The sequence below is a fragment of the Vipera ursinii genome (genome assembly GCF_947247035.1).
Source record: "Vipera ursinii genome assembly, chromosome: 4".
Lineage (NCBI taxonomy): Eukaryota > Metazoa > Chordata > Lepidosauria > Squamata > Viperidae > Vipera > Vipera ursinii.
This window is the reverse complement of record NC_139514.1, coordinates 4,914,228-4,940,324: the sequence shown is the minus strand read 5'-3', so window position 1 is coordinate 4,940,324 and position 26,097 is coordinate 4,914,228. Positions and strand designations below refer to the sequence as shown.

Below are 26,097 nucleotides of genomic sequence, written 5' to 3'. Positions count from 1 at the left end.
TTCCTTCCTTCCTTCCTTCCTCCTTCTTTTTTCTCCTTCTGAGAGTCCTCCACTCCTGTCTCCCTTCCCCTTCCTTCCTTCCTTCCTTCCTTCCTTCCTTCCTTCCTTCCTCCTTCTTTTTTCTCCTTCTGAGAGTCCTCCACTCCTGTCTCCCTTCCCCTTCCTTCCTTCCTTCCTTCCTTCCTTCCTTCCTTCCTTCCTTCCTTCCTTCCTTCCTCCTTCTTTTTTCTCCTTCTGAGTCCTCCACTCCTGTCTCCCTTCCCCTTCCTTCCTTCCTTCCTTCCTTCCTTCCTTCCTTCCTTCCTTCCTTCCTTCCTTCCTTCCTTCCTCCTTTTTTCTCCTTCTGAGAGTCCTCCACTCCTGTCTCCCTTCCCCTTCCTTCCTTCCTTCCTTCCTTCCTTCCTTCCTTCCTTCCTTCCTTCCTTCTCTCCATCCGCTCTTTCCTCCCTCCCTTTTGTCCTTGCGTGGGTGAGAGAACAAGGCCATAAATATGAGCCGGTTGCCAAGGGTTCGAATTTTGATGACGTGACCGCGGGGGATGCTGCAACTGTTGCAACTTTGAAGGGTCACGAAACAAGTTGTCATAAGTCGAGGACTACCTGCATTCCTTCAGCCTTCACACACATGCCCATCTCAGAATTACTTTAGCCCAGACGAGGACATGGGTATTACTGCCAGCTTATTTAAGTCTTTTAGAAATCGGGTAGGCATTCAGAATTAATCCAGCATATGTGTAGCTGGACAGAGCCTTCAATTTAGAGCATTCTCCGCGCTTGTGCAAATATTGGTTCTCCCTTCTCCCACAGCTGTGCCTAAAAAAGCCGCCTGCCGAGTCACACGCAGCAGGAAAAAGAAGTCAGGTTGCAAAAAAGCAAATGCAGCCTCATGCTTGGCTGTGCTTAGAAGGAGCCCTTGATGGATGGTTTGGGCCCCAATTAACTTGCTGGCTGTTTGCCAAGCAGCCTAGCTTGCTATCCCCACTCCATCCTTCCTTCCTTCCTTCCTTCCTTCCTTCCTTCCTTCCTTCCTTCCTCCCTCCCTTCCTTCCTTCCTTCTTTCCTTTTTCTTTCTTTCTCTCTCTCTCTCCCCTTCCTTCCTTCCTCCCTTCCTTCCTTCCTCCCTCCCTTCCTTCCTTCCTTCCTTCCTTTTTCTTTCTTTCTCTCTCTCTCTCCCCTTCCTTCCTTCCTCCCTTCCTTCCTTCCTTCCTTCCTTTCTCTCCCCCCCTCCCTTTCTTTCCCCTTTTTCCTTCTTTTTTCTCCTTCGGAGTCCTCCAGTCCTCTCTCCCTTCTCCTTCCTTCCTTCCTTCCTTCCTTCCTTCCTTCCTTCCTTCCTTTCTTCCGTCCTTCCTTCCTTCCTTCCTTTCTTTCTCTCCCTCCCTCCCTCCTTTTCTTTCCCCCTTTTCTTTCTTTTTTCTCCTTCTGAGAGTCCTCCAGTCCTCTCTCCCTTCTCCTTCCTTCCTTCCTCCCCCCTTTTCCTTCCTTTCTTTTTGACTTCCATTCCTCTCTCCCTTCCTTCCTTCCTTCCTCCCTTCCTCCTTCCTTCCTCCTTCCTTTCACCTTGTTTTCCTTCCTATCTCTCCTGACTGTCCTCCACTCCTCCCTCCCTCCCTCCTTCCTTCCTTCCTTCCTTCCTTCCTCCCTCCCTCCCTCTCCTTCTGTCTCTCCATCCACTCTTCCCTCCCTCCCTCCCTTTTGTCCTTGCGTGCTTGAGAGAACAAAGCCATTAAATTAATTGAAAATTACAGACATCACAAAAACGGTGACCTCTGGATGGGAGGGGGTCGTTTCTCCACCCTGGTGATGTCTCCCTTGAATGCTAATTCGTTTATTTTCACTTATAGCCTCCCAGGTCTGAAGGTCCAATTAAACTGGGAAATCTAAAGCCCGCTCCAGAAGATGAGACTGGCCCACCTCTTCCAGGCTGGGGCCAAGAAAATTGTTAGATGTTTCGAAGTCGCCAGTGGCTTCTTTTGATCTGAAGCTGGCTTCTAGGTATCAAGGACCACAAAAGCCTTCGGTTATCACCACATTATTAAAGGTAAAGGTAAAGGTTCCCCCGCACATGCGTGCTAGTCGTTTCCAAGTCTAGAGGCCAGTGCTCATCTCCGTTTCAAAGCCGAAGAGCCAGCGCTTGTCCGAGGACATCCCCGTGGTCATGTGGCCGGCATAACTAGATGCCAAAGGCGCACGGAACGCTGTTACCTTCCCACCGTAGTGGTCCCTATTTTTCTACTTGCATTTTTACGTGCTTTCGAACTGCTAGGTTGGCAGAAGCTGGGACGAGTAACAGGCGCTCACTCTGCTACGCGGCACACGGGATTCGACCCGCCAAACTGCCGACCTTCTGATCGACAAGCTCAGCGTCCTAACCCACTGAGCCACCGCGTCCCTAACCACATTATTATTATTGGTTAATCTTCAACTCGATTCACAATCTAGGACTGGTAAGAACTTCAATAGTTCAAGTCCTAACCAAGGACCTAAGAGTTGGTGGTGTTGTTGTTTTTAATGTTTGGTTTTTAGGCACATGGAGCCATCTGCAGAAGGGAGATATTTGTTTAAAAAAATAAGATGGCAGCTGCCTTTTTCTAGCCTTGTCCCTGTTTAATGCAGGGACAGTGTGCTTGCTAGTTCCTTCATTGGAGTATTATTTGTTTCTTGAATCAGAATCAGAATAGAGCTGGAAGGGACCTTGGAGGTCTTCTAGTCCAGCCCTCTGCTTAAGCAGAAGATCTTATCCCATTTGTGATAAGTGCCTGTCCAGTCTCTTCTTAAAAGCCACACAACTTCTGGAGGCAAGCTGTTCCACTGGTTAATTGTCCTCGCTGTTAGGACGTTTCTCCTTAATTCCAGGTTGCTTCTCTCTTTCATTAGTTTCCATCCGTTGTTTCTTGCCCTATTTTAATCTTGGTGTCAAACCAGGGGTCTTCAAAATTGGCCCTTTTATGACTTGTGGACTTCAACTCCCAGAATTCCTCAGCCAGCGTGCCTGGCTGAGGAATTCTGGGAGTTGAAGTCCACAAGTCATAAAAGGGCCACGTTTGAAGACCCCTGTGTTAAACTCTGCTCATCTTGGTGCTGCTTGCTGGCGAGGCCGTGTTTTCATCTTTTGGTTTCCTTTGGGGCTTTTGAATGATCTCTTTTGAATGGTGTGTAGATGTTGTTTATCTCTATGTGTCTGTTGATGGCCCCCTTTTCTCAGGGCCTCCATGAACTCTCCAGTAATTTTTGGACTTGGCTTGGTCTGGGATGCTCAGATTTTCCAGCTGAAACTGTGGTTACATCTGTCCATGTGCCTGGCTGAGGAATTCTGGGAGTTGAAGTCCACAAGTCATAAAAGGGCCACGTTTGAAGACCCCTGTGTTAAACTCTGCTCATCTTGGTGCTGCTTGCTGGCAAGGCCTTGTTTTCGTCTTTTGGTTTCCTTTGGGGCTTTTGAATTGTCTCTTTTGAATGGTGTGTAGATGTTGTTTATCTCTATGTGTCTGTTGATGGCCCCCTTTTCTCAGGGCCTCCATGAACTCTCCAGTAATTTTTGGAATTGGCTTGGTTTAGGATGCTCAGAGTTTTCCAGCTGAAACTGTGTTTACATCTGTCCATGTGTTGGGCAATTAAGGAGTTTTCAGCATGCCCCATGACCTCTAGTTGGTGTTCATGTATGCACTTTTCTAATCTTCTGTCTGTTTAAGCACTTGAGCACTTGAAGCATCACACATCTGGATGTAAGCACTGTTGGATCGCTGCTTGAACAAGTCCTCTTTTAGGCAACGACTTTTAACTAGCTGTTGTTCTTCTGGGTTGTTGAGAAGCACTGTATAATCCATGGGTGAAGAAAAGGAACAGACAAATCTATAAGTAGAGAGGAAGACATGGAAATGGGAATGCATGCATGATAATTTTTTTTTTTAATTCCATTTATATCCCGCCCTTCTCCGAAGACTCAGGGCGGCTTACAAGCTTAGCAGTAGCCTTCATTCTATGTATATGCCTGCTTGTTAGGGCTTTCACAACCCCCCCAAGCGGCATTATTACAAAGTCAGCTTAATTGCCCCCAACAATCTGGGTCCTCATTTTACCTACCTCGGAAGGATGGAAGGCTGAGTCAACCTTGAGCCTGGTGGGACTCGAACCTGCACTAATTGCAGGCAGCTGGTGTTACTTAAGGAGGCATCAGCCCACTGCTCCACCAAGGCTCTACAATCACAATTGGGCCCAGAATTTCTGTTGCTACGTAAGAGACCTGCTCAGTGAATTTGGCTCCGGGTTACAACCTTCCTTGCCACCGTTGTTAAACGAATCACAGCAATTGTTCAGTTAGTAACAGGATTGTGAAGTGAATCTAGCTTGCCCGTTGACTTTGCGTGTCAGAAGGTCCCAAAAGGGGATCACATGATTCCGGGACCCTGCCACTGTCATAAATAGGAGTCAGTTGCCAAAAATCTGAATTTTGATCCACGAGACCACAGGGATGTTGCAATGGTTATAAATGTGAAAAATGGTCATAAGTCGTTTTTTCTCAGTGCTGTTGTAACTTTGAACGGTCACTAAACGAACTGCTGTAAGTTGAGGACTACCTGTACTTGGAAGCTAGAGTACGGCAGGGAAGAAAGGGAAGTGTTTAAACCAGGGATAGGCAACCTTGGTTCTTTTATGACTCGCGGACTTCAACTCCCAGAATTCCTGAGCCAGCCATGCTGGCTCAGGAATTCTGGGAGTTGAAGTCCACTAGTCATGAAGGGACCAAGGCTGCCTACCCATGGTTTAAACCATACTTTCCCAAGCTGGGCAAATTGAAGGTGAGTGGACTTCAACCCCCAGAATTCTCAGCAATGACTGTGGTAGCTATGGAATTCTGGGAGTTGAAGTCCATCTACAGGGAGCGCTTCACAAATGAGGCCCAAATTCCTCTTGCTAAGCAAGACAGTCCTTCAGAGAGTTTTGTCCCATTTTGCGACTTTTCCTGCCACTGTTGTTAAGCGAATTACTGCAGTTGGTAAGTTAGTAACACAATTATTAAGCTTCCCCATGGACTTGGCCTGTCAGAAACTGATCACATGACCCCGGGACACTGTAACCATCATAAATACAAGCCCGTTGGCAAGCAACTGAATTCACGTGACCACGGGGATGCTGCAGCGGCCACAAGTGTGAAAAACGGTCGTAAGTCACTTTTTTCAGTGCCAGTGTCACTTTGCCTTGTCCAGGGATAGGCAGCCTTGGCTCTTTTATGACTCGTGGACTTCAACTCCCAGAATTCCTGAGCCAGCCATACTGAGGGGAAAGGGAGAGTTTCCAAGCTGAGCCAGGAATTCTGGGAGTTGAAGTCCACGAGTCATGAAGGGGGCCATAGTTCCCCCATGCTGGCTGAGGAATTTTGGGAGTTGAAGTCCATGAGTCATAAAAGAGCCAAGGTTGCCTACCCCTGGCCTAGTCCCACCGAGCGAACAGTTGTTAAGTGGAGGATTATGTGTGAATAAAAGAGAAAAAAACAAAGCGATGGACTCAAGAAGTGCGCAGATCCCATCCACAGCTCGCTGACAGCCTGTGGTTAAAGATTACCATTCTTTCTTGCTTTTAAAATTCTAATTCCAGGCCTCCGCTGTCTCTTCTTGGCAGCCCTTCTGAAATGGATTTGACAAGTGCACGCTCTTTTTGGCAAAGAGGGGCACGATGTGAGGGACAGATCTGAAAGTCAGCGTCCCCCAGTTTCCTCTTTCCCACATATAAAAACAGATGTTTGCTTAAGAGAGGAAGATTGTAAGGTCCTCAGGCTCTTGGCATCTGGGCTTGTAAAGTTGCCCTAGAGCGGGGGTAGGCAACCTTGGCTCATTTATGACTTGTGGACTTCAACTCCCAGAATTCCTCAGCCAGCATAGGGAAACTTTGGCCTCTTCATGACTTGTGGACTTCAACTCCCAGAATTCCTGAGCCAGCATGGCTGGCTCAGGAATTCTGGGAGTTTTAGTCCACGAGTCATAAAAGAGCCAAGGTTGCCTACCCCTGCCCTAGAGCAGTGTTTCCCAACCTGGGTGACTTTAAGATGCGTGGACTTCATCTCCCAGAATTCCCCAGAAGTCCACAAATCTTGAAGCAATACTGACTCTGGGATTTTGGGAGTTGAAGTCCACACCTCTTGAGGCATGCTAGCTGGGGATTTCTGGGAGTTGAAGTCCAAACATCATGAATCTTGTTGGCTGGGGAATTCTGGAAGTTGAAGTCTGCATCTTGAAGCAAAATTGACTGTGGGATTCTGGGTGTTGTCCGTACATCTTGGAGCATGCTGGCTGGGAAGTCTGGGGTTGAACTTCACACAACTTGATGCATGCTGGCTGGGGAATTCTGGGAGTTGAAATCTATATCATGAAGCATACTGTCTGGGGAATTCTGGGAGTTGAAGTCCAAACATCATGAAGCTTGTTGGCTGCTGAATTCTGGGAGTTGAAGCCCATACAACCTAAAATTGTCAAGCATGAGAAACAATGCCTGAAACAAACTTAACCCTGGCGCATTGCAACTTTAAGCCACTGCTAAAGTCTGTACTGTAGTGTTTTTCCACTCTTATTTTGCCAGGTACCTTGGATGCAACATTTAAATTTTTTCCGCAGTGCCTGAATCGATGCTGTACAAGGGCAATCTGTGAAATTCGAAGAGGCAAACCATCTTCAAATTTCACTTGCTGTTCTGTGAAAAGCACAAACAGATTCAGGAGACAATGCCAGTGTCAGAGCCGGTTCCACTCTGGGTGAAACATCAGGGTTTATTTGCTAAATTATACCAAAGAGGGATGTGATAATGAAGGGCTTGGCAGGATGGCTAAGATGCTTGATAAAAGGAAATGCTTGTAATTAAAGTTCGCAACTGGCTGGCATCAATGTGATGACTGCTAATTTAAGATGGTTTTAAAAGTGAACTGGACAAATTCAAAGAGATCCGTCTCTCAGAGGCCTCTCATCGTAATGACTGTTTATCAGCTTGAGAATCAAAATAATCCTTATGTCAAGGCTGCTAACATTGGATGTTTTTCCATTGACAACAGATGGAAATGTAGCCATTTTTCCCTTTCGCTTTTAGAGTTAGATGATGGTGGGAGGGGGAGATTTGAATGAGAGTCCAGCTAGACATAACAACACTAAACTTAGCCTGAGAATCAAGGTTACTGAGCCCAGAGCTGATAAAGAATTGGCGGGCTGGAGAACTGGAGAGGAAGCCCGTGCTTCAAGCTAATTGGGGAATGTGATTTATGACTGTTAACTGAAGGAGGGAATTGTGTTTTGATACTATGAGCCCAGGGGAGGGGAATTCAGTTTTTGGCTTCGATTATGTAAGTGCCGATATTATGCTACTCGAATAAAAGATCCTTTAAGGTAAACAATGCCACAAAGTTCTTTTGAAGATTTTCATCTGTCGGAACCACGACACCTTAAATCTGAACCGTGGATAAGAAATACAAGTAGTCCTCGCCATTACGACCACAATTGAGCCTAAAATTCTCTATTGCTAAGTGAAACGTGTGCCAAGTGACTTTTGCCCCCATTTTGCCTCTTTTCTGGCCACAGCTGTTAAGTGAATCGCTGCAGCTGATAAGTAAGGAACACGGTTGTTACATGAATCTGGCTTTCCCATTGACTTTGCTGGTCAGAAGTTCACAAAAAGTGACCCCCGGGATGTTGCAATTGTCATAAATATAATGAGTCAATTGCCAAGGGTCTGGATTTTGATCCCATGACCATGGGGATGCTACAGCGGTTGTTAAGTGTGGAAAAACTGTCGTAAGTCACTTTTTCGGTGATGTTGTAACTTTGAACACTCCCTAAGTGAACGGTTGTAAGTCGAGGTATAGTATAAGTTGAGGTATAGCATGGGTTCTTCAAACTTGGCCCTTTTATGACTTGTGGACTTCAACTCCCAGAATTCCTCAGCCAGGCACGTGCCTGGCTGAGGAATTCTGGGAGTTGAAGTCCACAAGTCATAAAAGGGCCAAGTTTGAAGACCCTTGAGTTATAGGGTCACCTGCTAGAGCAGAGGGTTGGACTAGATTACCATTTCAACAAATGACTGTCCAATCTCTTCTTAAAGACCTCCAGTGATGGAGCACCTACAGCTTCTGGTGGCAAGCTGTTCCACTGGTTAATTGTCCTCACTGTTAGGAAGTTTCTCCTTAGTTCCCTGTTGTTTCTCTCCTTCATTAGTTTCCATCCAATTGTTTCTTGTCCTGCCTTCAGGTACTTTTCAAATAAGTTGACCCCCTCCTCTTCTTTGTGGCAGCCCCTCAAATACTGGAATGCTTCTATCATGTCCCCCCTAGTCCTTCTTCTCTCTAGACTGGCCATTCCCAAATCCTGCGACCGTTCTTCATCTGTTGTAGTCTCCAGGGCCTTCATCATCATAGTTGATGATTAAAGATCACATCTGATGGATGTGGTCCGTGTGTGCTTGTTTGCATTTCATTGTATTAAATAATTCATCATAAATAAAAACCGCAGAACTTAATCACGGTGATTACAGTAGAGTAATTGGTTTGTTTTCACGTTAGAATCTACTTTCCCATTTTTATTAGTGCTCTAAAATTGATTTACTTCGTATGTTCCAGCTGCCCCTTGGATTCCCATGATATCAATTTTAGTGTAGTCTGGCTTGGCCAACTTGGAAAGCCTTGCAACATACAAACATGCTAAATAAACGTTTCTCCAGACTGAGCTTCCACAAGCCTACTAGCTCAGCCCTTTGTCATCTGGGATCAGAGTGTACTGACAATACTCCTCAATCACAACTCTGCATTCATTGCCCATTCAAGGTTATTTCCAGCAAATTCAAGAGATCTTTCCAAGAGGTTTTTTGGGGTCAGGCAGGAAAAAAAAATCATTTACAGATATTGTGCAGGACATGTTCTGTCTTCTTTCTGACAAAAACAAAATTGTTTAGTAAGCTGGGCTCTGAGTTTTGGAACTTCTGGTCTCTTACTTAGCAGCCCTACCTAAAAGCCAGAAGTATCATGGTTAACAGGGGCTATCTTGCAAAAATCTAACAGATGGGATGGACAAATCCTTAACTCCAGCTACCGTAAAACTAAAGCTGAACAAGTCAGAAGAAATGCTTCAGATCTTATGCGAGCATAGCACCTCCCAACTGCTTCTGAAAGCAACCATCTCTTCTCTTTTTTTTAAGCTTTCCGTGCAACTCTGAAAAAAGATGGGCCGCTTCAATAATAATAATAATAATAATAATAATAATAATAATAATAATAATAATAATAATAATAATAATAATAATTATTATTATTATTATTATTATTATTATTATTATTATTTTATTTATATACCGCCCTTCTCCTGAAGGACTCAGGGCGGTGAACAGGGCAAATGTATAAAATACAAAAATACAAAAGTTAAAAGGAATTAAACATAATGCCCAAGCTAAAAACAATAAATACAAATATTAAGAACAATAAAAAGAGTTGTTTTCAATAGCTGACTCATTAAAACAGCCCCATCACTTTGTTTAAGTTGATGTAGAAGTCTGAAAAGAGATGGGGCCGCTTGAAGAGTTGTTTTCAATAGCTGACTCATTAAAACAGCCCCATCACTTTGTTTAAGTTGATGTAGAAGTCTGAAAAGAGATGGGGCCACTTGAAGAGTTGTTTTCAATAGCTGACTCATTAAAACAGCCCCATCACTTTTTTTAAGTTGATGTAGAAGTCTGAAAAGAGATGGGGCCACTCGAAGAGTTGTTTTCATGAGCTGACTCATTAAAGCAGCCCCATCGCTTTGTTTAAGCTTGGGTGCAAGTCTGGAAAAAAGGCAGGGCTGGTAGAAGAGTTGTTTTCATGGGCCGACTCATTAAAGCAGCGCTGTCTCTTTGTTTAAAATCATGTGGAGGTCTGAAAAAAAAGGGATAGGGCTGTGTTAAGTGGCAAGTCCAAAGCAGCTCAGGCACAAGTCTGGGGGGAAAAAAGGGGGGCTGCTTGAAGAGCTGTTTTCACCAGCTAACTCATTAAAGCAGCCCCATCTTCCTGTTTTAGCTGATGTGGCAATGTGAAAAAAGATGGGGCTGCTTGAAGAGCTGTTTCCAGTGAGACGACTCTTTAAAGCAGCCCCATCTCTTTGTTTAAACTCATGTGGAAGTCTGGGGTGGGGGGGAAGAGATGGGGCTGTATTAATTAGCAGCAGGTCCAAAGCAGCTCTTCTGAATCATTCCCAGGTGTGCACAGCTCCCATATAAACCCATAATGTGTTTTGACAATCCCCGCTGTACTAGGACACACAAATGAATTAGCATGCATCTCTCAACACATTTCAGCCATTGCAGCTGATGAGATGGGTTTATCCTCTCCTCTGCTGAAGTACAAATGACTCAAAACTGGGTGGATTTGTCACCTATGTGCCTTGGAGTTGCAGTGATGCCATAATATAATAACAATAACAATAACAATAACAATAACAAGAAGAAGAAGAAGAAGAAGAAGAAGAAGAAGAAGAAGAAGAAGAAGAAGAAGAAGAAGAAGAAGAAGAAGAAGAAGAAGAAGAAGAAGAAGAAGTTGGAAAGGACCTTGGAGGTCATCTACTCCAACCCCCTGCTAAGGCAGGAAACCCTATACCATTTCAGACAAATGGCTGTCCAGTCTCATCTTAAAAACTTCCAGTGTTGGAGCATTCACAGCTTCTGGAGGCAGGTTGTTCCACTGGTTAGTTGTTCTAACTGTCAGGAAGTTTCTCCTTAGTTCTAGGTTGCTTCTCTCCTTGACTAGTTTCCATCCGTTGCTTCTTGTCCTGCTTTCAGGTGCTTTGGAGAATAGCTTGACTCCCTCTTCTTTGGGGCAGCCCCTGAGAGATTGGATCACTGCTATCATGTCACCCCTCACTCTTCTCTTCGTTAACCTACGCATACCCAATTCCAGCAACCGTTCCCTATATGTTTTAGCCTCCAGCCCCCTAATCATCTTTGTTGCTCTTCTCTGTACCCTTTCTAGAGTTTCGACATCTTTTTTAATTTTAATTTTAATGATAATGTTGAATGTCAGAATTAGCCATTGGAGAAGGACTCTACAGAATCTCCTCAACGTACGACCAGAATGGACCCCCAAATATCTGTGGCTAAAAGTGAGGCTTTTGTGAAGTGAATTTTGCCCCATTTTAAGACTTTTCTTGACGCCGTAGTTAGGTGAATCGCTGTAGTTGTTAAGTTACTAATATGGTTGTTAAGTGAATCTCCCCGTTGACTTTGCTCACCAGAGCAAAAGGGGATCACATGATGCCAGGATACTGCAACCGTCATAAACGCGAGTCAGTTGCCAAGCGTCCAAATTTCAATCAGGTGACCCCGGGGACGCTGCAACGGTCGTTAAGTGTGAAAAACAGTCACAAGTCAGTTTTTTCCAGTACCGTTGTAACTTAGAATGGTCACTAAATGAGCTGTTGTAAGTTGAGGACTACCTCTGTTGACACGGGGAAGCATCTGTTCCCCTTCCTCTTCCTCATTCTCCGAAAGGGACCCTGAGTTTGGAATTTCTCTCCAAGAGGAAGAAATAGCAGGAGGAAAATCGCAGTATTGGGGCGTAGCGCTCCGGCCTTAAGTGTCGGCCAGATTATCAATTTATTTAAGAAGTTAATAAGCTGCCCCAATCTGTTTATACCTCTGGGCGGCTTCCAGAATACCAAAATTTTTAAACGAAAAACAAAAAAAACAATAAAAACAAAGAACGACGACATCCGAAAGGAAGAGAAAAAAATTCCACCGTCGTTTCCCAGACCGACAATGGACAGGTGACGCGGAAAGACGTTTTTTTGACGACATTAGAGACAGAGGCAGGATTATTTTTTTAAAAAGGAAAAAGACCCTCTCCCTTTATAGTTTTATGCAAATGAGAATGGATGTGATTGGGTGCAGCTGCCCGGCATTTCATTGGGTAATGACAAGAGCAATGTAGGTCGTCCTCAACTTGACAATCGTTCATTTAGGGACAGTCCGAAGTTACGATGAAAAAAGTGACTTATCGTTTTTCACACTTATGACCGTTGCAGCATTCCCCAGTGGTCACGGGATCAACATTCGGACGCTTGGCAACTGACATGTGTTTATGACGGTTACACGGTCCCTGTGATCACCATATGTAACCTCCCCAGCTGGATTCTGACAAGCAAAGTCAATGGGGGAAGCCAGATTGACTGAACAACTTAAAAACCGTGGCAAAAACCATCATAAAGTGAGGTGCCAGTCACTCAACAACCGCCTCACTTAACAATGGAAAAATTTGGCTCAGTATCGGCCATAAATGGAGGATTTATGATTAAAGACTAAAACATATGGAGAACGTCTATGGAGATTCTCCGTCATCGAGTCATGGTTATCCCAAAGGTGCTTTTTTTCAGGAGCCAAGTGGACTTCCTTGTTTTTCTTTGAAGACGTTTTGCTTCTCATCCCAGAAGCTTCTTCACGTTCTAACTGAATGGTGGGGAATGGAAGGATTTATACTCCTTTCAGACAGCTGGTCATTTGTATTCTTTTAGAGCAGGGGGTCTTCAAACTTGGCCCTTTTATGACTTGTGGACTTCAATTTCCAGAATCCCTCAGCCAGCATGCCTGGCTGAGGAATTCTGGGAGTTGAAGTCCACAAGTCATAAAAGGGCCAAGTTTGAAGATGCCTGTTTTAGAGAGTCGTTCAGGCCACTTGGAGGTCTATCTGTGTCCCCAGGGTCACCTGAGTGGTGCAAATGGGTGTGGAGCCTTCTTGGAACTGTTGAAGAAGCTTCATGGATGAGAAGTGAAACATCTTCAAAGGAAAAACAAAGGAAGTCCAGTTGCCTCCTGAAAAAGAGCCCCTTTGATGACGGCTCTGGAATTCTGGGAGTTGAAGTCCACCAGTCATAAAGGGGCCATAGTTCCCACATGCTGGCTCAGGAATTCTGGGAGTTGAAGTCCACCAGTCATAAAGGGGCCATAGTTCCCCCATGCTGGCTCAGGAATTCTGGGAGTTGAAGTCCACCAGTCATAAAGGGGCCATAGTTCCCCCATGCTGGCTTAGGAATTCTGGGAGTTGAAGTCCACTAGTCATGAAGGGGCCAAAGTTTCCCCCATGCTGGCTCAGGAATTCTGGGAGTTGAAGTCCACGAGTCATAAATAAATAAATAAATGGAATTAAAAATTAAAAAAATAAAAGAGCCGAGCTTGCCTACCCCTGGACTATTGCAACCAGACCTGAGGCAGTTGCTTCTGTTTCCAAGAATTCACATTCAAATTCAAATCTCTTTTTTCTGTGTCTTCCAGGCCTGGAAGAAACGATGGTTTATCCTTCGCAGTGGCCGGATGAGCGGCGATCCTGACGTCCTGGAGTACTACAAAAACAATCATTCCAAGAAGCCTCTGCGCGTGATCAACCTCAGCTTTTGTGAACAGGTGGACGCCGGGTTGACCTTCAACAAGAAGGAGCTGCAGGATAGTTTCGTCTTTGACATCAAGACCAGCGAGAGGACATTCTACCTGGTGGCCGAAACGGAGGACGAAATGAACAAATGGGTGAGGAGCATCTGCCAAATCTGCGGGTTCAACCAGTCTGAAGACCATTCAGGTGAGTTCCATGTTTCGCATTGGGTGGGGGAGGGGTCCAATCTAGTTGGACTAGATGACCTCCAAGGTCCCTTCCAACTTTATTATTATTAGATATTTTGGGCAGAGGAGGGTGGCGACAAAACCGGGAAGCAAGAAGTAGGAAGTTAGGACATCAACACAGCAGCACAACAGAATAACAGAGTGGGAAGGGACCTTGGAGGTCATCCAGTCCAACCCCCCTGCTCAAGCAGGAAACTTTATACCAATTCAGACAAAGGGCTGTCCGGTCTCTTCTTTAAAATCTTCCAGTGTTGGAGCAATCACAACTTCTGGAGGCAGGTTGTTCCACTGGCTAATAGTTTAATTGATTAATTGTTCTCACTCTGAGGAAATTCCTCCTTAGTTCTAGGTTGCGTCTGTATTTATTTATTTAGTTTTGTCATAGTTATCTCTCTTTTTATTTATTACTTATTTTTATTTATTTTTCTCATATTTATGTAGTGTATATTGGAGGTGGTGACCCTTTGAGAGCTGTATGCAACGAGATTTCATTTTAATGTATGCCGATTAGTTTACATTCAAAGTAACAATAAAGTTATTATTCTATTCCATTCCATTCCATTCCATTCCATTCCATTCCATTCCATTCCATTCCATTCCATTCCATTCCATTCCATTCCATTCCATTCCATTCTATTCTATTCTATTCTATTCTATTCTATTCTATTCTATTCTATTCTATTCTATTCTATTCTATTCTATTCTATTCTTGATTAGATTCCATCTGTTGCTTCTTTCTTGGCTTCAGGTGCTTTGGAGAATAGATTGACCCCTTCTTCGTTCTGGCAGCCCCTGAGATATTGCAACACCACTATCATGTCACCCCTCGTCCTCCTCTTCATTAAATTAGACATACGCAATTCCAGCAAACGTTCCTTATATGTTTTAGCCTCCAGTCCCCTAATCACCTTGGTTGCTCTTCTCTGCACTCTTTCTAGAGTCTCAACATCTTTTTTACATCGTGGTGACCAAAACTGGATGCAGGATTCCAAGTGTGGCCTGACCAAGGCCTTGTAAAGTGGTATCAACACTTCACGTGATCTTGATTCTATCCCTCTGTTAATGCAGCCTAGCACTGTGTTGGCTTTTTTGGCAGCTGCAGCACACGGCTGTCTCCTATTTAAGGGATTGCCCACTAGGACTCCGAGATCCCTCTCACAGTTGCTACTATTGAGCAAGGTACCCCCTATACTATACCTGTGCATTTGGTTTTTCTTGCCTAAATGTACTGTAGAGCCTTACTTTTTTCACCATTATATTTCATTTTGTTAGTTACCGCCCAGTGTTCATGTCTGTCAAGATCCTTCTGGATCCTGAGCGTATCTTCTAAGACAGGGGTGTCAAACCGCTGGCCCGCAGGCTGGACGCATCATCCAGAAGCCGCCGCACCCACCCCATTGCCGGCAATGGCGAAAAGGCTCCGATATGTTGTGCGACGTCACGTGACGTCGCGAGTTTGACATGTCTGTTCTAACATAACTTCATCAATGATTCCATCAACGGAGAGGGAGAACCTCCCAGATCACATTAAGTGTTAGTACAGCTTTATTTTGCACGGATGAGACCATAGCTGGTCTATTGTTTTCACTTCTGCTAAACACAATACCAAAAAAAAATTGAGACTCTAGAAAGAGTGCAGAGAAGAGCAGCAAAGATGATCGGGGAGCTGGAGGCTAAAACATACGAAGAACGGTTACAGGAATTGGCTACGTCTAGTCTGGTGTTGGCTCAGTGGGTTAGGACGCTGAGCTTGTCGATCAGAAGATCGGCAGTTTGGCGGGTCGAATCCCGAGTGCCGCGTAGCAGAGTGAGCGCCTGTTACTCGTCCCAGCTTCTGCCAACCTAGCAGTTCGAAAGCACGTAAAAATGCAAGTAGGAAAATAGGGACCACTACGGTGGGAAGGTAACAGCGTTCCGTGCGCCTCTGGCGTCTAGTCATGCCGGCCACATGACCATGGAGACGTCCTCGGACAAGCGCTGGCTCTTTGGCTTTGAAACGGAGATGAGCACCGGCCCCTAGAGTCGGAAACGACTAGCACGCACGTGCGGGGGAACCTTTACCTTTACCTTTAGTCTGGCGAAAAGAAGGACCAGGGCTGACATAGCAGTCTTCCAAAATTTGAGGGGCTGCCTCAGAGAGGAGGGGGGTTGACATATTCTCCAAAGAAGAATAAGGCAGAACAAGAAGTACCGTAATAGGTGGAAGGCCATTAAAGAGAGAAGCAACCTGGAATTAAGGAGAAATTTCCTGAAAATCAGAACAATTAATTAGTGGAATGGCTTTCCTTCAGAAGTTGTGGGTGCGACATCACTGGAGGTTTCCAAAAAAGAGATTGGACAATCGTTTGTTTAGATTGGTAGGGTTTTCCTGCTTGAGCAGGAGGTTTGGACTAGAAGACCTCCAAGGTCCCTTCCGTTACTCTGCGTGCTGTACATCATAGTTAAAAATCGGAGGTGTTGCTTCTGAGTTGAGAATGTGTTGTGTTTGAGGATGTTTGAATGGTGTGCAGCCGGCCTCTTCCTTTGCTCTGTGGGCGATAGCAGTTTTCCCCCAACGACTCTCAGATGTCCCTGGAATGAAATGTTTAATCCAGATGTTGGTGGAATGAAATGTTTAATCCAGATGTTGGTGTTCTTGGAGGGTTTTAAAGGTGGGAACGAGACTGTAAGCATCCAATTCTTACATTTGCAAACTCGCTCAAACTCCAAAACCACGTGATCTAAAAAGTGGTTTTGCTCCTGACGTTTAATTGCAGAATTCAGCCTATTTATTTGTTTATTATTTATTTATTGGGGGTGGCAGAGGCAGGAAATGGGTTGAGATGGCCTCCCAGACAGAGGCCTCATGCTAACTACTCTTAGCAATAGCACTTAGACTTCTATACCACTTCACAGTGCTTTACAACCCCTCTCTAAGCGGTTTACAAATGTCAGCATATTTATTTATTTTTTATTATTTATTTTAATTCCATTTATATCCCGCCCTTCTCCGAAGACTCAGAGCGGGTTACAAGCTTAGCAGTAGCCTTTGCCCTCAACAATCTGGGTCCTCGTTTTACTGACCTCAGAACGATGGAAAGCTGAGTTAACGCTTGAGCCGGTCAGGATTGAACTCCTAACTATAGGCAGAGTTTGCATTCTAACCACCAGGGCTCTTAGAAACAGGTGATCCATTTGCTCTAACTCTGTTTTTGTTTGTTTTTATTCCTTGTCCTTCGCCCCTCCCCACACATTGCTGGAATATAGTTATTTTGCCTCTAAATTCCAGCGGTACAGCCTCAGCAGATGGCCAAAACTATTCATTCATTCATTCATTCATTCATTCATTCATTCATTCATTCATTCATTATTTGTTTATATCAAATCCTATAGCCGCCCAACTCAACCAAGCAAAATTGTAAAAGATTCTAAACAATTTAAAAGACATTAAAACAATAAAAACAGCCACAAAATAAATATGTATAAACAACAGCAGTGGTGATTAATCAGCTACGGTTGCAGGAATTGGGTATGTCTGGTTTAATGAAGAGAAGGACGAGGGGGGACATGATAGCAGTCTTCCAGTATCTCAGGGGCTGCCCCAAAGAAGGATTCAAACTATTCTCCAAAGCACCTGGAAGCAGGACAAGAAGCAATGGATGGAAACTCATCAAGGAGAGAAGCAACCTGGAATTAAGGAGGAATTTCCTGACAGTGAGAACAATTCATCAGTGGAACAGCTTGCCTTATAGCCACAACTAAGCCCCAAATTAATGAGCTTTGCCCCATTTTATTATTATTGTTGTTGTTGTTATTGATGGTGATGATGATGATGATGATGAACTTGGAAGGGATCTTGGAGGTCATCTAGTCCAACCCCCTGCTCAGGCAGGAGACCTTACCATTTCAGACAACTGGCTGTCCAGTCTCTTCTTAAAAACTTCCAGTGTTGGAGCATTCACCGCTTCTGGAGGCAGGTTGTTCCACTGGTTAATTGTTCTAACTGTCATTGTCTTGTTGAGTCATTAAAGTTGGTAAGTTGGTAAGTTACTAACACAGTTGTTAAGTGAAATCTGGCCTCTCCATGGACTTGGCTTGTCAGAAGGTCGCAAAAGGGGATCACATGACCCCCAGGGACACTGTGACCGTCATAAACACGAGTCAGTTGCCAAGCATCTTAATTTTGAGCTCATGATAACTGTCATTGTCTTGTTGAGTCATTAAAGTTGGTAAGTTGGTAAGTTACTAACACAGTTGTTAAGTGAAATCTGGCCTCTCCATGGACTTGGCTTGTCAGAAGGTCGCAAAAGGGGATCACATGACCCCCAGGGACACTGTGACCGTCATAAACACGAGTCAGTTGCCAAGCATCTGAATTTTGAGCTCATGATCACGGGGATGCTGTAATGGTTGTAAGTGTGAGAAATGGACATAAGTCAATTTTTTTCAGCACTGTTGTAACTTCTAACGGTCACTAAACAAATCGTTGTAAGACGTGGACTTCCTGTAATAACAAAGTTATATGGATTGTTAACACAGAATGGCAAAACCCTAAAACCTAGCTGGAAGATGTGTATTTGCTATTGATATTAAAACCCACCTCATTCCTTAAGAACCCCACCTCGTGGTGTTTCCCCATTCCTAGCAGGCAAGCATCGAGCTGAAGTTCCTAGACAATTTTGTTAAACCACACTTCAAAAAGCCACAATGACTTGCTTTAGTTGTCTCGAATATGTTGTGGAATCCAGCCCTACCCCACTGCGAGTTATGCTTAAAATAAATACTTCACAGAGTAGAAATATTTTGTTTGGAATGCTGGACTAAAAATGATCTTTCAGTCAAAGCACTGAGTTAGAAATATTTTAGCACCACCATGTGACTTCCATCATTATATATGAACACAAACACACACACACACACACACACACACAGAGAGAGAGAGAGAGAGAGAGAGAGAGAGAGAGAGAGAGAGAGAGAGAGAGAGAGAGAGAGAGAGAGAGAGTGTTTGTAAAAAAAAAGGTGCCGGAACTCACACATGTGATACAACCCTACAAGGTTCCATCCGGAAAAAAGGTGCCGGAACTCCGTTCTGGGCGTTCTATGACAAAAAAGCCCTGTGTCAAGCAATAACATCGAATGTATATGTGTATGTATGTATGTATGTATGTATGTATGTATGTGTAGATAGATAGATAGATAGATAGATAGATAGATAGATAGATAGATAGATAGATAGATAGATAGATAGATAGATAGATAGATAGAGATAGAGATAGAGATATAGATATAGATATAGATATAGATATAGATATAGATATAGATATAGATATAGATATAGATATAGATATAGATATAGATATAGATATAGATGATATAGATATATAGTGACTTCCATCATCAGATATGGCTGAGGAATTCTGGGAGTTGAAGTCCAGAAGTCATAAAAGGGCCAAATTTGAAGACCCCTATTATAGGGTTTCCTGCTTGAGCAGGGGGTTGGAATAGATGACCTCCAAAGGTCTCTTGCAGTCCTATGAATTTTAGGATCCACCCATCTTAAAGCATGCTGGCTGGGGAATTCTGGGAGTGGAAGTTAGAGGGAGATTTGGCCTGGTAATGTAGAATTTTCGGACTCGGAACCATTAATCAGTGGAACAGTTTGCCTCCAGAGATTGTGGATGCTCCATCGCTGGAGGTTATTAAGAAGAGACTGGACAGCTGTTTGTCCAGAATGGTGCAGAATCTCCTGCTTGAGCCAGGGGCTGGACTAGAAGACCTCCAAGGTCCCTTCCAACTCTGTTATATCTATATCATTCTGTAAATCCGCTTGTAAAGGCAGGTCCAATGGTGGGATTCAGCCGGTTCGCAACAGTTCAGCAGAACCGGGAGCTATTTTTTTTTGTTGCCCAGGCCCAGAACGGACTTCCGGAAGCGGCATCCACGCAGAGAACCGGCCGCTCACCTATTTGAATCCCACCACTGGGCAGGTCCTTACCAAAGCCTCCATCTTGGGCAGCAAAGCACGGGCATCTGCTGCGGCATTTGCTTTTCTGCGCAACTGTTTGCCAAAGCCTCCTAACTTTGTAGCCCGGAAAGCATTACACATTGCAACAAAGCCCAAGTGCTTCCTTTTCATTGTGTTCAGCACACTCTGGTTTCCTTCCCTGGCGCAGCCTCCTCGCAGCTTTATGCTCTCGTGGAGTAAATTGTCACAGGACCCTGGGAGGTGGGGGGGGCTCTTGGTGGGCTGAGCAGGGGAAGGAAGGGAAAAGATCAGACAATAAACACAACGTTAGGGGCGGTTCTTTGCCAAGGCTGATTGCAATGGTTCTTGGCTTCCCAGAGAAAGTAAGTCCTGTGGACCAAGAACCACAGGGCCCCATCCGAAGCCCGACTGACGTGAAAAGCAGGGTGTATGTTTCAAGGTTGCTCTTAAAGGTAAAGGTAAAGGTTCCCCCGCACATGCGTGCTAGTCGTTTCCAACTCTAGGGGCCAGTGCTCATCTCCGTTTCAAAGCCGAAGAGCCAGCGCTTGTCCGAGGACGTCTCCGTGGTCATGTGGCCGGCATGACTAGACGCCAAAGGCGCACGGAACGCCGTTACCTTCCCACCGTAGTGGTCCCTATTTTTCTACTTGCATTTTTACGTGCTTTCGAACGGGGAAACCAATGGAAGAGAATATTTACAGCTCAGGGTTGAATTGCGGTGGGGTCCTTGGTGCTCCCCAAGCTGGGTTATTTTCTTGCAGACGTTTCATTACCTAATTAGGTGACATCATCAGTCAGCTAGAAGGAAGTGGGTTTGAGAGTGGATGGAGGAGGAGGAGGAGGAGGAGGTGGAAGGAGGAGGACTGTGGGGTCCTTTGTGCCCTCTGACTTTGGTTGAATTCTTGCAGAGCTTTCCTTGCCTAACTGGGTAAGATTATCAGAGCTTGAAAGGAGTGGGGGGTTTGCAAAGAGGAGGAGGAGGAGGACTGTGGGGTCCTTGGTGCTCTCTGGCTTTGCTTGAATTCTTGCAGAGCTTTCCTTACCTAACTAGGTAACATTATCAGTGCTACAAGGGAGTGGGGGTTTGCAGAGAGGAGGAGGAGGAAGAAGAGGACTGAACTCCTTGGTGCTCTCTGAGCTTGCAAAGTTTTCATGCAGACATTTCATTACCCAACTCGGTAACATCATCAGTGCTAGAAGGGAGTAAGGATTGCATTCTGTTTCTTTGCACGTGGCTTGCCCGGTCAGTGTTTGGTGAGAGTGATCTTGGAGCTTTCTGTTGTTCGCTGTGAGCTTGTTTGTCTGCATTGATGGGTCCTTGACTGGGGCATGGCTTAATTCTTGATTGTTTGTCTAGTAGTGTTAACGTGGTGTTAATCTCTGCTCCGCTGGGTGTTGATTTGCTGGAGAAGAGGTGTTTGGGGCTACTGAATTCTCCCTTTTGAGCGGTATGTAACGTACCCCCATTATCCATGGGGATCATTTGCACCTGGAAAATTCCCAGTGCCCAAGATTTATAGCCAGCCCTGGACTTACGACTGTAATGGAGCCTGCCCATCATACTCCTAAGTCGTGGCAGTTGTAAAATCGGTTGTAAATGACCACGGTGTTCACTTAGCAACTATACAGCCTCTGGGTTTACTTAACCGCTATCTCACACGCACACACACACAAATTCTAAAATCGGGTTGTGGCGTTTCATAGCTTTGTTTCCTGAGAGTCGATCAGAAAGTTATTTTAAGAATCTTGGCCTGTCTGACTTTCGCTTTTAAAGCATCAACAGAGAAGGAGGCCCTTGAGATGGAGCCCTTACCAAAATATGACTGAGCCGGCTCTGTTTTTCCCAGTCCAGGCGGTTTCTCTCTAGCCACCTGTGGCTGCATTTAGAAAATCTAGAAAACCATTTTGGGTCTCCATCACCATTGTTACGTGAGTCGCTGTGGTTGTTAAGTTAGCAAAACGATTGTTAAGTGAATCTGGCTTCCCCCCATCGCCTTTGCCGGTCAGTAGTTTTCAAAAGGGGATCACGTGATACACACACACACACACACCCCTGGACACTGGAAGCGTCGTAAATACGAGTCAGTTGCCAAGAGTCTGAATTTGGAGCACCATGGCTGTGTGGATGCTGCACACCATGGCTGTGGTTGTAAGTGTGAAAACTGGCCATCAGACGCTTTTTTCAGTGCCGTGGTAACCTTGAACCCTCACTAAACAAGTGATTGTATGTTGACAACTTCCTGTGCAGCTAGTCCTTCACTTACAACTGTAAATGGAGTCTGCCCGTTATGGTCATATGTTGTGACAGTTGTAAAGGGGCTTATCACACAGCTGACCTGATTTTGTGACCTTTTTTTGACAAAGGAAAGTGGCAAAAGTTGAGAAGCACTGCTTTAATTGATTTCCAGGTATCCATTAGCGTTTCTGCAAGCGCTTTTTCTCCTATCTTATTTGAATGACTACAAATAAGTCCTTGACTTACAACCGTTCATTTAGCGACTGTTCAAAGCTAACAACGGCGCTGAAAAAAGTGACTTAGGAGCATTTTTCACCCTTACGACCGTTGCAACATCCCCACATTCATAAGAGTTACCTTCGGAGGCTTGACAACCGACTCACATTTATGATGGTTGCAGTGTCCCGGGGACATGTAAATCTCCTTTTTTGACCTTCTGACAAGCAAAGTCAATGGGGGAAGCCAGTTTCGCTTAACAAGGGTGTTACTAATTTAACAGGAGCAGTGATTCGCTTAACTTCTGTGGTGAGGAAAATGTAAAACGGGACAAAACTCAGTTAGCAAATGTCTCACTTAGCAAGGTAAGCTTTGGGCTCAGTTGTAATCATAAGTTGAGGACTGCCCATATAAAAATAAGAGTTAGGAGGAAAATTAGGGGCGTGCGAGGTTTTTCCTGCATGCCTTGCCAGAAAATAATAATAATAATAACAACAACAACAAAAACAATAATAAAAACCACCTGGTAAGCTGCTGCAAGAAGATCGCACAGACTGACTACAAATAGCGGCATGACAAAGTAGCAACAATGGCGCATTGGAAGATCTGCAAGAAATATCATTTGCCTGTAAGGAAGAACTGGTGGGATCATAAAATAGAGAAAGCCATAGAAAATGATAAAGTTAAACTGCTCTGGGACTTCAGAATTCAAACTGACAAGCACCTGCCACATAACACCCAGGACTTAACAATTGTCGATAAGAAAGACAAAAAAGTCTGAATACTGGATGTGGCAGCGCCTGGAGACAGCAGAATAGACAAGAAAGAACTGGAGAAGATAACAAAATACAAAGATCTACAAACAGAAATAGAACGACTGTGGCAAAGGCAAGCAAGGGTAGTAACAATAGTAATAGGCACCTTGGGTGCAATCCCAAAACAGCTGGAGCACCACTTGAACACCACTGGCATTGACAAATTCGCCATCAGTCAATTGCAAAAGGCAGCCTTATTAGGAACTGCTTCCATCCTGCGACGATATCTATAATACCATCAAACATCCACATCTGCCTATCCCAGGTCCTTGGCAAGGACTTGATAGGTAGACAAAAATGCCAAATCCAGTCTGAACATCTGGCCGACTATGCGATGATCAACAACAACAACAACAACAAGTTGGAAGGGACCTAGGAGATCATCTAATCCAACCCCCTGCTCAGGCAGGAAACCCTATACCAGGGGTAGGCAACCTTGGCTCTTTTATGACTTGTGGACTTCAACTCCCAGAATTTCTGAGCCAGCATGGGGGAACTGTGGCCCCTTCATGACTTGTGGACTTCAACTCCCAGAATTCCTGAGCCACCATGGCTCCGCTTGGAAACCTCTCCCTTTTCCCTCAGCATGACTGGTTCAGGAATTCTGGGAGTTGAAGTCCACGAGTTATAAAAGAGCCAAGGTGGCCTACCCCTGCCCTATACCATTTCATTTCATTCTTTAAAAAAAAAAAGAATCTAAATCACCTCTGCCTAGGAGAGGAATAGAATATAGAACATAGAGTCATAGAGTTGGGAAGGGACCTTAGAGGTCTTCTAGTCCAACCCCTGCTCAAGCAGGAGACCTCATGCTATTTCAGGCGGCCATTGGCAGCTTTGGAAACAAAGCCCAAATTTAAAATCTTTTAGTGGTGGGGTGGGGGGTTGAGAGGAGGACAAGGGAGGAAAGGAAGGACACTGTTACAATGGGTAAGAAAAAAAACCCACCCCCCAAACATTAAAAAATAGTATGTTTCTTTAAATATTTTTTTTGTAATAATACTAGTGTCATTTGGGCTTTTCATAAGACAGAGAGTGACGTCTTTGCATCCGTCTTCCTAAAAACATCCAGCAGGGGGGAAAAACAAAACAAAAAAAATCCAAATAGGAAGGTTTGTATTTATAAATCAAGTGAAAGCATTCCACAGCTGTGTTCCTTTTATCCCGGTCCAGATTGCATCTTTGGCCAAAGTTGGAGTCTTGCAGTTTTCTGTCAAAAGAGATACAGATGTTTTCATACGCACTGAGTCCTGCCCCCCCCCAATCCTTCCACTTCCCCTCCCCTGAAAAAAATAATAATAATCATTGCAAACAGAGCTAAAATCTGTCTGGGGATGTTTTCTCCTGAGTAAGGATTTTCCCTCCGAAGGTCAAAGCTGCCGAAAAACTCGCCCTTCCTCAGAGTGAATTGCAACTTTTTTTTCCAGCTGTTCTTCTGGTCCCTTTTTCACTTATACAATTCTATTTTTATTGCTATTGGAAATATTTGCCTTTTATGGATTTCTTGCTTTTAATGCTATTAAGCCGCCGAGAGGCTCTTTGAAGCGAGATGGGTGGCAAAAAAATTTCTTAGATAAGCAATAAAATGTTTTAAAAAATTGAAGCTTTCTCGTTTTGACCATTTTGCATGGGGTAAAAGCAGGAATTAAAACAGCAACCCCCATGGGGCGATTATACAAAGGTTTGAGAGCTTCCCTCAGGACGGTACAGACGACATTTTGACTTTTTTTGACCGATATCCCCCTGGTGGGTCATATTAGGGTAGAGAATCCAACTCTCTTCCCATTATTTTATTATACAAAGGTTTTAGAGCTTCCCTCAGCCGGGACAGATGCCATTTTGACTTTTTTGACTGATATCCCCCTGGTGGGTTATATTATGGTAGAAGAGCCAACGTCCTTACCATTATTTTATTATACGAAGGTTTTAGAGTTTCCCTCAGGACGGTACGGTTGCCATTTTGTCTTTTTTTTTTATGGATATACCCCTGGTGGGTCATATTAAGGTAGAAGATCCAACATTCTTCCCATTATTTTATTATACAAAGGTTTTAGAGCTTCCCTCAGCTGGTACAGACGCCATTTTGACTTTTTTGACCGATATCCCCCTGGTGGGTTATATTATGGTAGAAGACCCAACCTACCATTATTTTATTATACAAATGTTTTAGAGTTTCGCTCAGGACGGTACGGATGCCATTTTGTCTTTTTTTTTGACGGATATCCCCCTGGTGGGTCATATTAAGGTAGAAGACCCAACATTCTTCCCATTATTTTATTATACAAAGGTTCTAGAGCTTCCCTCAGGATGGTACGGACGCCATTTTGACTTTTTTGACCGATATCCCCCTGGTGGATTATATTATGGTAGAAGGCCTAATGTCCATCCCATTTTTTTTATACAACGGTTTTAGAGCTTCCCTCAGGACAGGACAGATGCCATTTTGACTTTTTTTGACCGAAATCCCCCTGGTGGGTCATATTAGGATAGAGGATCCAACTTCCCTCCCATTGTTTTATTCCGGATAGAATAAAAAATGATACAACAATATGGTGGAAATTGTGGGCGCTCCATCACTGGAGATTTTTAAGAAGAGACCAGACATTCACCTGTCTGAGATGGTATAGGTACTCCTGCTTGAGCAGGGGGCTGGACTAGAAGACCTCCAAGGTCCCTTCCAGCTTCTATTCTATTCTATTCTATTCTATTCTATTCTATTCTATTCTATTCTATTCTATTCTATTCTATTCTATTCTATTCTATTCTATTCTAAAACTAATCCAAGAGAGAAGCAAGCTGGAATTAAGGAGAAACTTCCTAAGTGAGGACAATTAACCAGCGGAACAGCTTGCCTCCAGAAGTTGTGGGTGCTTCATCACTGGAGGTTTTTAAGAAAAGACTGGACAGCCAAATGGTATAGGGTCTCCAGCTTGAGCAGGGGGTTGGCCTGGAAGACCTCCAAGGTCCCTTCCATCTCTATTCTGATTGATTGATTGACACATTTGAAGCATCAGCTTAAAAAAACCTGATGCCTTTGAATCAAAGGTGTGAGTTGGAATGGCACAACAAAGAGAACGGACAAGTAAGATGAATGAAATTCCAGATTATTAGAGCAATGAAATTAAAGCACGCTTAATTTGTGTAATTGACTGAAGCCAGACGGTTCTTCATTACCTGTTGTTGCTTTTGCTTTGAACCTCAGATAAGTGTGCGGGAGTGTTACATCTTCTCGGCGTGACACCTGTCTCCTTTGTAGAACAGACACTC

The 26,097-nt window shown here is 44.3% G+C and overlaps 1 protein-coding gene across 1 annotated transcript in view; it reads left to right on the top strand.

The window, feature by feature from the left end:
- GAB2 (GRB2 associated binding protein 2) overlaps positions 1–26,097 on the top strand; it is a 140,490-nt gene that overhangs the window by 73,091 nt on the left and 41,302 nt on the right. The window contains exon 2 of the mRNA XM_083362117.1: positions 13,260–13,560. Coding sequence (XP_083218243.1) covers positions 13,260–13,560 — 301 coding nt within the window. The remainder of the gene's footprint in view (positions 1–13,259; positions 13,561–26,097) is intronic.